Below are 15,010 nucleotides of genomic sequence, written 5' to 3' on the forward strand. Positions count from 1 at the left end.
AGGAAGGAAGGAAGGAAGGAAGGAAGGAAGGAAGGAAGGAAGGAAGGAAGGAAGGAAGGAAGGAAGGAAGGAAGGAAGGAAAAGTGTGTAAGTTTCATCTTGCAAAAATAGTCATTGTTCTTTTAATAAAGCTGGTGCCAAACCTAAATTACTCTAACACTCCCATTACATAATTCCATCCAGTGTGATTAAAAGCTTTCCCAGCAAACTGAGAGATTAAAACAATTGACCAAAAAATATTGGGAAATCTCTCTGCCCCACCCTGGTGGCTGCTGGTCTGATCCTTCTGATCCAGTCAGCAGAGTGCATCAAGATGTTAGTATGAAAAGCAGCAGGAATTTAGAAGAAGAAATGCAGTAATGGTCCAGCAGCAGATTCAACATGGATGTTAGACAGTGGTCCTGTGATGGTGGCTCTTTCTCTTCTGGTTTTTCAGGCTGACGGTCAGTGCTTTTTATCATAACGGGAAACTGAGATAGTTGTATAAGCCACACATGAATGAGGAAGAAAAGCCAGTTTAGCTGCCTCTTCTGGAACTGCTGCCACTTAGACAGGAGAGGAGGGGGAAACAGGGCTTATTTAAGCAGATAAGCTAGCTAATGGTAGATGGATCTCCATTGGGATGCATGAAACAAGAAGTGAGTAAACTGTCAGCTTGCTTCTGAGAGGGAGACAGTGGAAACCAGCCCAGAACATTATAATAAGGTGTCAGAAAATCAGGAAAGAACAGGGTTTAAATAAGGGCAAGAAAAGTTGGTGGGACATCTTATTGTGAAAAGGACATCATAATAAAGTCAATATCAAATGGGAGGACTCAGTGCCTCTCAAAATTTATGCACCTTTGGCCTTCCCAGTTGGCCCATCCATACCAATAACAAGCATTTTTAAAACAGTGGTGCAAAAGGCAGCAAGTTCCAGCCCTTGTAGGAAGATGCCAGGAAGACAGTAGCACTTTTGTGAGCAAGGTCAAATGCTGGAGGATCTGATCAGATTTACACCAGCAGGGAAGTCTGGGCAGAGGGAATGCAAGCCATCATTTTCCATGGAGTGCTGAGAGACGCTCACAAACCTTTCCCAAGCCTGCTCCAAGAGCCTTCTCCCTCATAACATGTTTTGGAATGGGAAGAGAACACTGCAACCAAGGGTACTGCAGACCCTCAGCAGCTGGGAGGCTCAACCAGAAAGGTTCTAATGATGTCAAATCAGACAAACAAAAGGAAAAGGCTTTCCTTAATCAGTATTCCCGAACAGCTGAGACCCACCAATCTTCTGCCTCTGGTTCTGTTCCCACCTAGTGGTCACATCGCAGACTGACATTTCCCATTGCAGATCCTAATCTCTTGGCATGCGGCATCATGCTGTGCACCAGGTCCTGTCCTGCCACCGGGAGCCAGCTGGCAGAAAGGAACAACATGCAGAAATGTCTTGTTGAAAAGGAGCATTTTGTGCCCCCAAACAGCAGAGAACATTCTGTTCATTAATGTTCATCAATCTGTGCATTATGTCAATGCAAAATTTGCAACATTACCAACCCCACATGGAAAAAATAATTCCAAAATTTCAGTGTTACACAAAATGGAAATGGAAGTTGGAAAGTCAGACTACCCCATAGGTGAAGATATGGGCCTGCTGTCCATCCTTATCTGACATGCATCTCCAATGGCCTCCCTATTTATTTCCTATGGCCTCCCAACCCAATTGTTGCTGCAGGGTTTGGGTTCCTGATATAACCCAGATAAGTCTTGTCTTCCCAAGCCTGGGCCTGGCAGCAGATCTGTGCAGCCACCAAGGGCTTGTTCCTGAACACTGCAAGTATATCAAAACTCAGCTCATCCTCAGCAGAGTCTGACAGTGATGCCAAGCAGAATGATAGATTTTGGGCACCTCACAGCCAACCCTCCTGCAAATTCATCCACTTCAAAACAAACGGCTCGAGCTCACAGTCTGAAAATGTGGGAGTCACTGTGTCCTCTCAGGATTCGGTGATGAGCTCAGCCAGAAGTCGCTCAGTCCATTGGTGGCACTCAAATAGTGACAGTGCTGAGTCTCCTCTCTTCACTGATGGAGAGATGCCTCCCATACAAGCTTAGCCTAGAGCAGGGGGTGAGAGCAACCACCCAGCAGGGCCAATGGCATAGGACTACATCTCTGCCTCTGTGGGAACATGCCAGGAAAATGTAGACCTCCTATTTAGCAGTGGGAATGGGATGGAGCTTGTGTGCAAATAGCATCACAGAATCACAGAATTGTAGGGGTTGGAAGGGACCTCTAGAGATCATCAAGTCCAACCCCCCTGCCAAAGCAGGCTCCCTACACCATGTCACACAGGTAGGCATCCAGGCGGGTCTTGAATATCTCCAGAGAAGGAGACTCCACCACCCCCCTGGGCAGCCTGTTCCAGTAGAGGCATTTCTAATATTCTGTGCAAGGCTGCTGTGACTGGAAGTCTGTAAGGCCCTAGGGAGCCTGGATTCAAGTCTGTTCAGTTCCCTCCAACACTCTTAATTTGTTTGCTTACCACAGCACACGGTGTGCAATACATGACACCTGCAGAATGGAGTACCTGGCACCGGTGTGGGTCTGTATATTGAAACATGACTCTTGAATGGAAACCGTATGGCCATTCCTGAGTTTCCATATGAAGCCTTGTGCATGTTTTCCAGTTCATCTAATTCTTTTAAGTGCTTTTAGCTTTATTTTCCAGCATTCTACTGATGTGGGGAGAAATGTCCTTCTGGCTGCAGTGCTCTACAGAGTCTATTGTTAATTCCTAATAGGATTGTTAAATGAGGACCGTTAAATCCTCGTAGTACTAGGGAACCTGTTTCAAACTAAAAGAGGGTGGGTTCAGAGTGGATGTAAGGAAGATATTTTTTACAGTCTGGGTGTTGAGGCACTGGCACAGGTTGTCCAGGGAGGTGATGGAAGCCCCAACCCTGGAGACATTCAGTGCCAAGCTGGATGGGACTCTGGGTACCTGTTGTAGTGTAGTTGTAGGTATCCCTGCTCATTGCAGCGGAGTTGAATTAGGCAGATCCCTTCCAACTCAAGTGATTCTGTGATTCTATTACTCAATGATTCTAAATATTTAAATTCTAAAACATTTTAAATTTAGACAAATTTCATTAAATTCTCTCTTTTTCTACAGAAATATGTTTATTTCAAACAACTTCAGCAAGGTTGGGAATTACTTTTTGGTGTTAAGAATGGAAGAGACCATTCATTACCATTGAAGCAGGTACACTGTGAACGAAGATGTCAGAAGACACCTCTCAGGGTGGGGGGAAAATCTTTCACCAAAGCTCAAGCATTACAGGACAACTCTGTAACACACCAATGCCAACAAGTACAAGAACTTTCAAGAATACAGGCTTTTCCAAAACAAAAGCAAAAGGAAATGAGACTGTGCTTTGGAAACCTCCTTCGTGCATGATTGTGCCATCTTTATGCAAACAAGGCCTTACTCACACGGTGTCTCAGCAGTCCTCTGCTGGGAAGGCACTGGCTCCACGCTCCAGCCTGCTGGCGACCAATGCAGCGTGAAGGAAGAAGGGACATGAGGAGCACTGCTGACAGATGGATGTGTGCAGCTGGAGGCAGCCAGCGTCACGGGGCACGGGAGCTGCAGCTAATTCAGGCACTGCCAGCACAATGGAATTTCCAAGGAAGCATAACAAAGTGCTCATGAAGTAGAGTGTTCTCCTGAGCTTCTTTGCTTACTCATGGTCTGTAAAAAAGAGAAACCAAAACAAAATCCAGAGCAACCTACGTAATCATTGCTGTGCGTAAGGAGGCTTGCCCAGGCTTAGTTCTGGGGAAAAAATCCCACTTTGGCATAGGTGAGAGGAAAGGAATTTCTAATTGCTTTGGGCTTCTCTTTGTGATTCATTGTTTTTTCACATACAAAATGACTTCACATAGGTAAAGAAAATTCACCACTGATGCACCGGTGGGAGGGCACTGGGAAACACTCAGCTGTGGCGTGACGCTACCGATGCCATCCCCTTCCCAGCAGCGCTGTGGTTTGGGTAATTCAGGTGATTCAAGTAAAAAGTTGAAAGTTCTGCTGCATCTCCAAAGGAGAATTCCCAAATGATGTACTTTATTTCTCTAATGGAAATAACTCATGACACAGAAGCAAAACATTGTCTATTTTGGTCACATGTTCCCAGCCCTCATGTGAGGTGGGAGTCCCCCAAAATGCTAAGCACCATGCAATTCACTCACATGCTGTGTGCTTTCAAAGAGGTTGATAACCTCATGGTGACTTCATGCTCAAGTCACTGAAGTGAGAAATGGGATGCAGTACTCACCCCATTAACAGACTCACTTATCCAATCCATCCCTTGCAGCTTGCTTTGGCACCAGTGTGCTCCATCTGGGATGGATTTCTCACAGCCAGGGTTCTTCTAGTGCATCCTGACACCTATCCCAAGTGATGGCTGTGGCTACAAGATGTTGCCCTTCTGCTGTGAAAACCAGCATCTGAGTTTAACTCTGATTGTGCCACACAGTACTCCTTACAAAGAAGGGGCTGCACTCAACGTGAAATAATTAGTAACCACCTAAGGGCTTTTGCTGACAGAAAGTTACAGTGTGCAAAAAAGTGATATTGTGCAAAAGTTGCATGGGATAAAGAAATCAGAAGATACGTAACTAATATTGCAAGTATAGAGGCAACTGTGTTTTAGCTTTTAAAAATGCAGTGTTGCAGGACTTTGGGGTTTTATTTGTTTCTTTGCATGTTTGTGGTATGGCTTTTTTATCTGACTTTTTGTTCTCCAGCCTTTTCCAGCTCAATCTGTAAGACACTAGAGAAAGAAAAAACCTGTGTTTTCCCAACAATAGACATTAATTCTTCAACAGCCTCAGTGCACATAGTTACACATATTGTCCGAGCTGAGACTGGATGCTCATTTACCAGTGACATGGTGTTCTCAATATATAATAATCATGGAATCATAGAATCATTAAGGTGGAAAAAAGATCTCTAAGGTCAAACAGTCCAGCTGTCCACCTACCAGCAATACTGCCCACCAACCATGTCTCTCAGAGCAACATCTCCATTGTTCTTGAACACTTACAGGGGCATTGACTTCACCACTTCCCTGGGCAGCCTGTGCCAGTGTATCACCACTCTTTCTGAGAATAAATGTTTCCTAATACGCAATCTGAACCTCCCCTGGCACAACCTGAAGTCTCTACCTCTTGTCCTATTGAACTGCATGCAGGATGCAGGTAAAACACTGATGTGCAAAGTGAAGGGCCAAAGGGACACTGGTGCATCAGCTCATGCTGACGACAACAGCTGAGGTCCAAGTTCCTTTTAGGATTCCTGTCTAACACCTCTACCCCTTGTTGTGCCTCCCCTGGAGCAGCGTGGTCAGGAAGTGGCGCTGTGCTGTGGTATCATGGAGAGGTGTCTCCGGGAGGATGTGGGCAGGACAGCCTGAGATTGCTAGGGAAGGTTCCAGTGAGTGGATCACCCAAGGAGATGGAGGAACGGACAGCGAGTTCTAGTGCTCCCCCCATAGGATGGCTAGCTGTTCTGGTGTAAATCCATGCTGCTTCATCCAGCTCGCTGCTTTGGCCCTTAAAGTGATTGCTAGGGTCAGAATCTGCCCAAAGGATTTGCTGAGTAATTGCACACAAACTGGAGGATGTGTTGGGTCAGATAAGAGCTGCTGGGTGCACGCTGGGTGGAAAATGGAGCAGTCAGAGCTGGTAGCAGAGTGCTCACAGCAGGCAGCTTCCAAACATCCTCTCAGCACTGTGCAAGACTTCCATCACATGAGTTATAATATTATTCCCATTCTGGACAGGTTTTATCCATTCAAGCTCTGCTCCAGCACAGGTGTCTGGGAAAGGAAGGGTGCATTGTGGAACTGTCACCATCTCAGGGGCAACACTGTTGTTAAAGATTTTCAGAGCAGGAATGCACAGCCATCTGAATGCCTGTGTATTGCAAAGGGGAGCATGATCTGTGCTGATTTGCAGAGGTGCAGCATCCGGGCCCTTCCCCTTCCCTCCTCCTCAGCATCCGGGCTGGGCTTCCACGTTCCCTTTATTATGGCACTCCTGGCTTGCATCAGCAGGAACTAGAGTCACGCACAGCACACTTCAAAGCCCTCTCCCAGCTTGTGAGGTGGCTGCTGATAGCAGAAGATATGGCATCTGCAGATCAGAAGTCGAGAGAAAGTCATGAGCTGCCCAGACAGACACCGCTTGAGTCATCCCCCTTCCACCTGTTCTCACCTGGATGCATGGGAAAGGATAACTCATGTTCAAACACCCAGCTCAGCTGTGCCCGCCCCTACAGAACAAACATTTGATGTCAGTAGAGAAAATTAATGGGCAGCAATTGCAGCAACTTCCTTTCCCTTCACGCATTTCTCTGGGATTTTATCAAAAGCAAAGAAAGTGAATAATGAGATCGCAGTTGTCACATGGACACTTCTGGAGGACATGATGCCCCATCAGGGCTGAGCAGCCGTCAGAATTGGTGTCACTGGGCAAGTCCTGCCCACACCCCAAGGGCTGCTGCATGGTGGTGAGGGACAGGGGCAGAGAAGGGTGGGAGCAGGGTGGCTCCCCCAGTAGTGGGGTCAGGACAAGGGAAATGTCATCTATGTATTCTGCCTGTCTGACGGCTGAACATGCATAACTTCACACCCTGGGCATGTACTTCCACTCGGATCATCTCAGGCAGTGGCTCAGTAGGTGGCACTCTGCACCCACAGGGAACCAGCACTCTTCTGAAGGCAAGCCCTTGCACCATCGCAGCAGGACAGCCCATGGGGAGAGTCCTGCATTCCTTCATGGCTTCTTCTCCTTCCACCACTCCTGGGGATGTCCTCCAGCAGCTCAGCCGGGGGCAAAACCCAACACAGTTTCCAGAATCTTCTTCTTTCTTTGGGTCCCTCTGCAGTCAATGGAAGCTGTATAGGTGATGTGTGGCAGAGCACTGAGGCTCTGAGGGACCCTACCTTGCATGTCCCCAGAAGGGGTGACCTTTGGGGGGGTGTCCCCTCCCAGGAGAAGCTACAGAGGATAAACTGCAAGAGGAAGTAGGGGAAATGCTGGAGAAATTCAGAGCGTGCTGAGCCAAACTCCTTGCCACTGCCTGCCAGCATAGCAGAGCCATTGGTTAGAGATTGGAGGAGAGTAGAATGAGTCAGGCACGGGATATGCCATGTTTGCTCTCCAAACACTGCAGCTAACGGCCACTTGCACTTGGGTCACTCAACCTTTCCCCCACTTTGGGTGCTATTTTCTGTTGCTTAGCAGCATGCCAAGCACAATGCCGGGCTGAAAGCTGCGGTGCTTCTTATGTTGATCTGGATAAAAATTATGTGAAATTTATATAACCTTAGAATCATTTGAGTTCAAAGGGACCCTTGAAGGCCACCTAGTCCAACTACCCTGCAATGAACAGGGACACCTACAGCTACATCAGGTGCTCGGAGAACCTCCAGTCTGACCTTGAATGTCTCCAGGGATGGGGCTTCCCCCACCTCCCTGGGCAACCTGTGCCAGTGCCTCACTACCCTTATCACAGAAAGCTTCTTCCTTATGCCCAATCAAAATCTCCCCTCTTTTAGTTTGGAACCATTTTCCCCATCCTTTCACAACAGGCACCGTTGCGCCTGTTTCTGTTCAATCTCTTTCTGGCCAAAGGATGGGAAAACAGAAAACTGACTGGGCAGGCTGACTCTCCCCATCCTGAAAGCACATCATGAGGCAGGAAGGTCTCAGGAAAGAAGGTCTTGCGGACCACTCATTGGCCATACCCACAGAGCAAACCCCACACGTGGGCAAAGCAAACCCCAGGTCCACATCTCCGCCTTTGGAAAGATACACTCCATCTCTGCTCACCCGCCCTCACCTGCACTCCGCCCTCACCTGCCCACTCCGCCCCGTGACGCGGCCTCGGCGCCTATAAAGCGGGTGGCGACGGCGGGCGGCCCTTATGGAGCGCTGTGCACCGCCGGGTCCTCGCTCCTCCCGCGTCCTCTCCGCGTCTCCGCCGCCCCCGGAGCCCCAATGCGTGCCGCGGCGCTACTGGCCGCGCTGGCCGTGCTCGCAGGTGTGTGGCTGAGGGCGGGGAGGAGGAGGAAGGGGGGATGGCGATGTGTTTGCGGAGCGCTCACCGCTCTGTCTGTGTCCCCGCAGCCTGCCGAATCGCCGCCGCTTCCGAGCCCAACGGCACCGAGCCCGAGCGGCGCGGGGGCCCGAGGGAGCCTGAGCCCGTGCCGGGCTCCGACTACGAGGAGGAGGAGTACGAAGAGGCACCGCTTGCGCACCAGTACTTGGTGGGGGACCTGGTCCGAGGTGAGCCTCGGGAAGGGGCGTGGAGGTGCGTGAGGGCTGCGCGTGGGCTGAGCGTGCCGCTGCTCCACGCTAATCCTGTCAGCCGGGCTGGAGGCACCGGCAGGGGTTCCGCGTGCTGCTCGGTCCCAAATTTGGGGTTTAAATGAGCTCATAAAGCGTCCTTTAGGCCATGCAAAAATGTGTGCGTGTGTCGTGAGCTGCTCGTGAATGACGAGGATGCCTGAACAGCTCCCCAAGCAGTGATGTGGCAGGGATAGGAGGGTCTGGTTGGATGCGTGGCTGTAAAGTGAGCCATGAAGGTGCTTCTTGAGCCTCAGCCTCCAAGGGATTTGTTCTTCTGCAGAGCTCTGTAGGTAGGTACTGCTGCCCTCAGGGATGGGCTTCAGCTGCTGGAGGAACACCCTGAAATGTGGATGAGACCAGAGGGATTTTGCTCCAGATGCTGACTTGGAATCGTGGATGCTCGCTCCAGTTTTTTGGGAGTGTGAAGCCTCCAAGGGGAGCAGGAATATCTGATCAGAGAGCAGTTAGGCCAGCAGAACTACTGGTGCGGTGACTTGTGTTGTATAACTGCACAGAAACCAGACTTGCTAGCAAGGTGGTTGGTTTGTAGACCAGCTCTTCTACTTGGCAGGAGGTTTATCTGTACATCCTTCGAGTTATGATTCAGCTGTGGATGGCTTTCTTTGCTGTGCAGCTTACATACAGGGCACAGATCAAACTGACAACCTGAGCCTTGAAGAGGGGAATGGGAACAACCTCAATTATCCAAGTATGAACCTCAGCATCAGGTTGAACAGGACAGAGGAGAGGACTCTGCTGTGAATTCACAGTCCTAGGGATAGGAAACCTTGCTGCAGGAGCAGTGCTCCTGGTTTGCATATTAATATAGCTTATACCATTTGAATCAGACTTCTGGTTGCTAAAGGCAGTTCTGCTTTTAAGTGACTTCAAGCCAAGCTTGTTGCTCTAGAACTTAAAATGATTGCTGTCTAGACAGTAGTGAGCTACACCTTGTTTCTTTTTGCAGGATCTCTTCTTGTCACTACACAAATAGGCCTATGAAGTAGTTAGAAACCATTATGCTTATCTCTGTAGCACAATGGAGAAGGAAGCAGCTGGGAAGACTGTTTCAGCTGTCTGCTATTTCTGAGACCTGTTGAAACTTACCTGGTTAACTGCCACTCTCGAGTAGTGTGGCATCCCTCTGGGAGATCTTGCCTTATGGGTAGCAGTAAAGAGATAACTTGCTTATGGGCCCAACTGCTCCATAATGATGCTGCAGAGCTGTGTTGCTATGTAGCTTATATTCTTTAGTTGGTGATTGCCTTGTTCTCTATCTACAAGGAAGATGATTGCCCTTCCTTAAATCCACAGACTACTGAATCACCACCAGTCTTTAAACCACACTCTTCTGGAAATTTAATTGAGATAATGAGGGGCAACAGCAAGTGGCAGAACAAATAACCTCTCTCTTGTGGATGATCCTGCTTTCACCCTTTGGTGCACTTGGCATCTCTCTCAAAGTAGGAGAACTGGAAATGAAGTATCTCTTCTGCTGAGGATAGCACTGCAGGTTATTTGGGAGAAACAAGTCTGATAAGTGGGATAGCAGGCTGTCGTGCCTCTACAAGTGCCCAGGACTATCTAGCAGCTCACAATGCCTTTCATCACTGATGCAAATAGAGAGTTTAGAGCAATGGAGTGGGTTAGCCTTGTGTCTGAGTCGATATAAAATGAGGGGATGGTTTGGCTCAGTGCAACCTCATAATATCCAGCGCAGGTCCTTGCTTGAACCTATACAGTTTCACTCTGTCTCTGGTGGCCTTCCCAGCCCATCTTCTCACATTGCTCTGTCTGCATTGCTCAGGATGTGGTGACAGAGTTGAGCTCCATGAGCCTTGAAGCCCGTTGTCTCTGTTCTGGATGTGACGCAATCTGCTTTTGTTCACTTGTTTCCCCTGCTTCCTGCTCAGAGGCTCTCCTGCAATGATTCCCAAATGCTGTAATAGCATTTTCACAGCATCTAGCTTTTCTGCAATACTAGACTGAGCAACCTTGTCCTTTTCAGTGGAACCTGTGGTTAAACCCAAGCCGGTGAAGAGGGGGAATGAAAAGAATGCTGGCAAACCGAGGAGGAGGAAGAATAAAGGGAAGAACAAAAAGAAAGGGACTCCTTGTGAAATGGAGTACAAAAACTTCTGCATCCACGGTGAATGTGTGTACTTACATCATCTTCAGATGGCAACCTGCAAGTAAGTTCTGTGCAGTGTGTGACTGAGGTGTGGTTTGCATGTGCTGGTGGCATAGAAAGGCTTAGAGGGAAACATTGGTGTCAGCTTGGCCTAGATACATCTCCTACAGTATTTTGACTGAGAATCTTCTGCCATGTAAATTAAGCGCTGATGGAATCTGAGATGCATAACAAGCCACTGAACTCATCGGTTGGTCATAAACTTGAACCTAAAGAATGGAAAGGTGTGTCCTGCTGGGACATCACGCCCAAACTAATCTCAACTTGTTGAAATACTGACAAACCTTCTGCTAGAGCAGTGACTGTGTTCCATGAGCATGCTCCAAGTGAGCATCTTGAGATTCATCTGCAACTGTGAGGATGTCTAAGTCAGACTTGACTGTGTGTGGGCATCCTTGGCTCCAGACAGCATAGGAGCTGATAAGAACTTGTGTTTATGTTTGTTGCAGGTGTTATCAGGATTATTTTGGTGAGCGCTGTGGTGAACAGTTCATGAAGACTCAAAGGAAGAATGATGTGGCAGACTACTCAAAGACTGTGTTGGTCGTGGTAGCTGTCCTGCTCTCCAGCATCAGCTTTCTTGCTGTAGTTATCATTGTGATAGTGCAGTAAGTATTATGCTCTTTAGTATATGTCTGGCTCAAACATGAGCAGGACTTTTGTCCAGCAGTTGCAAAATATGCGTGGCTTATCTGAATTTCCTGTGTGGAAGACCTCCAGAAGCATGAGTTCTTATTCTGGCTTGCATGTGTCTTGAGAGCAGAAGGTCTGAGAAGTCTGTAAGCTGCTGAGTGTTCATATTTCCTCCTTTTTTGCTATGGCCAACCTGTGAATGCTGAGTTCTAAAACAAGTCTTCCTGCTCCCACTACAACCAGAGCACTTAGTGCTATAGAACATCAGCAGGAGCTGGAGGAGGAGCATTCATGCTGATACAGCAGTGCATTTACCAACCCTTCTGCAGAAGAGGCCTGCCAGCAGGAATGTAGCTGCTCAGTGTGTGGCTGTGATCCAACACCTGGCTGCGCAGCTGGAAGGAAGGAGTGCTCCAGCTGACCACTAATTAATGGAGGCTGCTGAGCTTAAATACTTGCACTGTGGGGGTATCACATGGGGGGAGTAAGTGCTGCCAGTCTGAAGTGCTGTACTGCTTGCTGCTAAGAATAAGGAAGCAACTGTCTGATTTACAGCTGCAGCATGGTAGATAACCTAAGGTCCTGCTGTGAAAGAAGTAAAAATCCAAAACTTTGAGTGCATGCTTCAAGCATTGCATCAAACTCTTTTACCTGCTGACATTCAGTATCCAGCAGCTTCTGATCACCTGTGCCTCTGCAGCTTTTCAGTTGGTTCTCCAGGATTTGTGCAGATCCTCCAGGTCTGGCACTGCAGCAGGGCTTGGGTAGTACAGGTGGAACTCAGAAGTGCAGTCTAATTTTAGATCTCAAAGTACACTGACAGAATTTGGTACATGCTGTACCCGTCCCTGCATTTCAGGAAACAAGGTGTGCATTTGTTTTGCTGCTTCATATTTAGATCTAAACTTGAGGCACACTGGGAGGAACACTCTCATTCCACTCTGCTATGAGAAAGAACCAGTTCTGTAGTGCAGTGAGAATGAGCATATTGCTCTCTGCTGAAGCAAGCCATGCAGTAGGATAGTGGTTCTGGTTCTTCATGATCTAAACACTCACAAGCTTAAACAGTGAGATGGATGTTACTATACCTTCCTCTAGAGAAGCTGGGTGGTCAATTGGGAACACCAGTAAAGACATAACAATGAGAAATGCTGGTAGCAGCTGGCTTTTGATCTATCCATGAGACACGTGCATTTGAATTCCTGTCCCCTTGAAGTTCCCAGGGCCCTGCTGTGGGAAGGGGCAAAGTGCTCTGCATGTTGCAGCTGTTTGCTCTAGCCTTCAGGAAATCTGGCCCCCAGAAAGTCTCCCTGTGCTTTGCACACTCCCAGCCTCTTGCTACCTGATGGTTCTTGCATCAGGAAGCCCCAGCTATGCGTGGCAAAGCTTTGTGCTTAACCCAAGGCTCCTTGATGTTTTCAAGCTATTGGATACATCTTGTAGCTGAGTAGTTAAACATTCACACTGATGTGCTCAAAGCTTCCTGGTGCCTGGGAGCTGCTTGAGGATCCAAAGGACTTAGCTACAGAGCATGGGATGGATGGATATCAGGCTTTAAAATGATCATATCTTATGCGCTTCAATTCCACAGGGTCAGGAAAAAGTGTCCTCAGTATGAAGAGAAAGAAGAAAGGAAAAAACTTCGACAAGAGAACAGAAATGGCCATATTGGTGTGTAAATGAGGAGAAAGCAGGTATGTGAGCCAACTTCCAACTTGTTTTGTTTTTTCCAGGCTGGAACTGCCTGTGCAAGAGTTCCATGTGTGTTTAGCAAAGCTAGCATTATCTTTCTCTTCTTGTCTAGCACTCAAATTGCCTTGAAACATGTAGGTTACATGTGTATGACCCAAAATGACTGGATTTTAAGTGTGTGAATTGAACAGCACTCTTTAAGACAACAGCCAAAAAACCAAAGGAGAAGTAATCCATTCCAGTAATGGAAAGCTCTATTGAAATGAGTCCCCTTTTGGGGAATCAAAACTAATCTCTAGACCAGGGTCAATTAGTGTAAGAAACCAAGGCAGCCTTCCATCATGAGATGGTGCAGCAACAGATGGACTGTCACCTTCATAAGAGAAGTACCCAGCATTTCCACACCTCAAGGCATTAGGGAGCTTCTGGTGTGTAGAGACTGCAGACGAAGGCAAAGCTGCCTGCCTTGGGTATAGGCTTGCTCCTGTTTATGTGCAGAGTGCTCATGTCTTGGGTGATAGTTGACGTGCCTGGTCTTCCCCTTACAGAACAACTCTGATGTGGCCACTGCCAAGCTTCAGGGGACCTCTGGCTGCCTGACACATCTACCTGGACACTGGGCTGGAGCTGTTGCCACTAAGCCTTGGTTCATCAAAACAGAGGCTGCTGCAGGGAGATGCCCAATGTGTCATTTGCTGCTGAATCACTTGCTGGGGAGGACAGTTAACTGCTACAGCTTGGTACAACAATGTGGAAGGAGCTGCCACTGTAATGGTAGAGGGCTGCTATCAAGACCTGCTGGAGACTACTCCTGAGCTTTCTCTATTGGTGCTGGACCTCCAGACTCTGCTTGTATGTGGATGGACTTTCTTCTGCTAGCAAGTCTCCTTTGGCAGCTCTAGCTCACAGGGGCAGAAGTTGTGGCTCCCAGGAGAGCAAGACAGAGGAGAGAAGATTCCTGGCAGAAAAGGGAAGAGCTCATCTCACTAGACCTCAGTGGACAAAACCAAATTCTGCTGTTGTTGTGCTCCCTGTTGATATCTGCTTCAAAGAATTTCATATCTAATTCTGACTTGCAGGGTGTTGGTGACAGGTCTGTCAACCACACCTGGGTTCTGTTACTGTATGTGTGGAAGGTATTCCCTCTGAATCCAGTAGGATTTACTGTGTGAATGGAGCTATCAATTTGTGTGTGTGTGTCTGTGATGCAGAGTTAAAACTCATCTCAAGATGCTGAGACAACAGATGTGAGGTCTGACACTCTGTCTCTGAAGGAATACATGTGCTCAAACAAGCTGATAAGTCTGGACACTAATGTTACAGCATCTATCCATTGGCCGAAATGCAATGCTTCTGTTATCTAGAAGTTTGGTGCTGCTTTGAGCAGCACTTGAAGTTGAGAAGTTTAATCAGATCTGACAATATGAGAACTTGACCAAAAATCAGTTCTTTTGAAGAACTAAATTCAGGCATTGTTACTCAGCATGCGATGATCTCCTATGCTCTTCATTATGATACGAAGAACTTGACTTACCTCAAACCTTTCTGACCCAGCTATCCTCAGTTTCTTAATGTCAGTGAAATTTGGAGCACAGAGTAGTGTTTGAGTTCAGTTTCTTCTTGGAAGAGTGAATGTTCTGTATAAACAGAGCAGAATTCTTCTGGTAGCAGAGCAACACCATTAATTGTTAAGACATATCTGTAAATGTGTAAATATTTATTATTGTATTTAATATTTAATGCTTCTATAACAAACTTATTTATTTTATAATTAAACTTTTTACATAATCTAACCGTGGTAAGAGTTCGTTCTTGCTCTCAGGATTACATGTAAACACTTCTAATTAGAGATTGGTTTCTCCTTTAAGTGTGAGTTTCAACACTTCTAAGAGCATGAAACAAGGTTATGAAGAACTACAGTGTGTAAAGTAGAGCTCAGTGCTCTCATGGGAATGCAGGTTGTTTGTAAACAAAATGTGCAGATACCAGTACTTGTTTCAGTAGGAAGTCCATTTAATTCAACTACAAAGGAATCCTCCAGGTATTGGACTCCAGGGAGGGGTTTGGTGAACTAACTTATTGGGAGCAAAATTTCAAATG

At 47.3% G+C, this 15,010-nt stretch overlaps 1 protein-coding gene and 1 long non-coding RNA gene across 3 annotated transcripts; one reads left to right on the plus strand and one right to left on the minus strand.

Moving 5' to 3' along the window:
* Positions 1–5,944: 5,944 nt before the first annotated feature.
* On the minus strand, positions 5,945–8,224 carry LOC107313519. The gene is made up of 3 exons (XR_001555021.2): positions 8,151–8,224; positions 6,256–6,313; positions 5,945–6,174 (listed from the first exon to the last, which is right to left on the minus strand). It is a non-coding gene; the product is annotated as an uncharacterized LOC107313519 (long non-coding RNA).
* AREG (amphiregulin) lies at positions 7,927–14,703 on the plus strand. Of its 2 annotated transcripts, XM_015861842.2 has the most exons (6): positions 7,928–8,086; positions 8,173–8,331; positions 10,403–10,586; positions 11,035–11,193; positions 12,810–12,912; positions 13,459–14,352. In XM_015861842.2, exons 1-5 carry the CDS (start codon positions 8,044–8,046, stop codon positions 12,895–12,897), a joined length of 633 nt encoding a protein of 210 aa, XP_015717328.1. In that variant the 5' UTR covers positions 7,928–8,043; the 3' UTR covers positions 12,898–12,912; positions 13,459–14,352. The 2 variants fall into 2 exon arrangements, with proteins under 2 accessions (XP_015717327.1, XP_015717328.1); XM_015861841.2 differs by having other exon boundaries at positions 7,927–8,331; positions 13,459–14,703.
* Positions 14,704–15,010: the final 307 nt, after the last annotated feature.

This window comes from Coturnix japonica, chromosome 4 (genome assembly GCF_001577835.2).
Source record: "Coturnix japonica isolate 7356 chromosome 4, Coturnix japonica 2.1, whole genome shotgun sequence".
In the NCBI taxonomy this organism is placed as follows: domain Eukaryota; kingdom Metazoa; phylum Chordata; class Aves; order Galliformes; family Phasianidae; genus Coturnix; species Coturnix japonica.

What these genes read in the sequence shown, in the direction of transcription:
- AREG (XM_015861841.2), top strand. Translation starts at nt 8,124, where the DNA reads ATGGCGATGTGTTTGCGGAGCGCTCACCGCTCTGTCTGTGTCCCCGCA. An exon ending in GGTGGGGGACCTGGTCCGAG is followed by an intron (nt 8,332 to 10,402) that starts GTGAGCCTCGGG and finishes TGTCCTTTTCAG; the next exon opens with TGGAACCTGTGGTTAAACCC. An exon ending in CTTCAGATGGCAACCTGCAA is followed by an intron (nt 10,587 to 11,034) that starts GTAAGTTCTGTG and finishes TGTTTGTTGCAG; the next exon opens with GTGTTATCAGGATTATTTTG.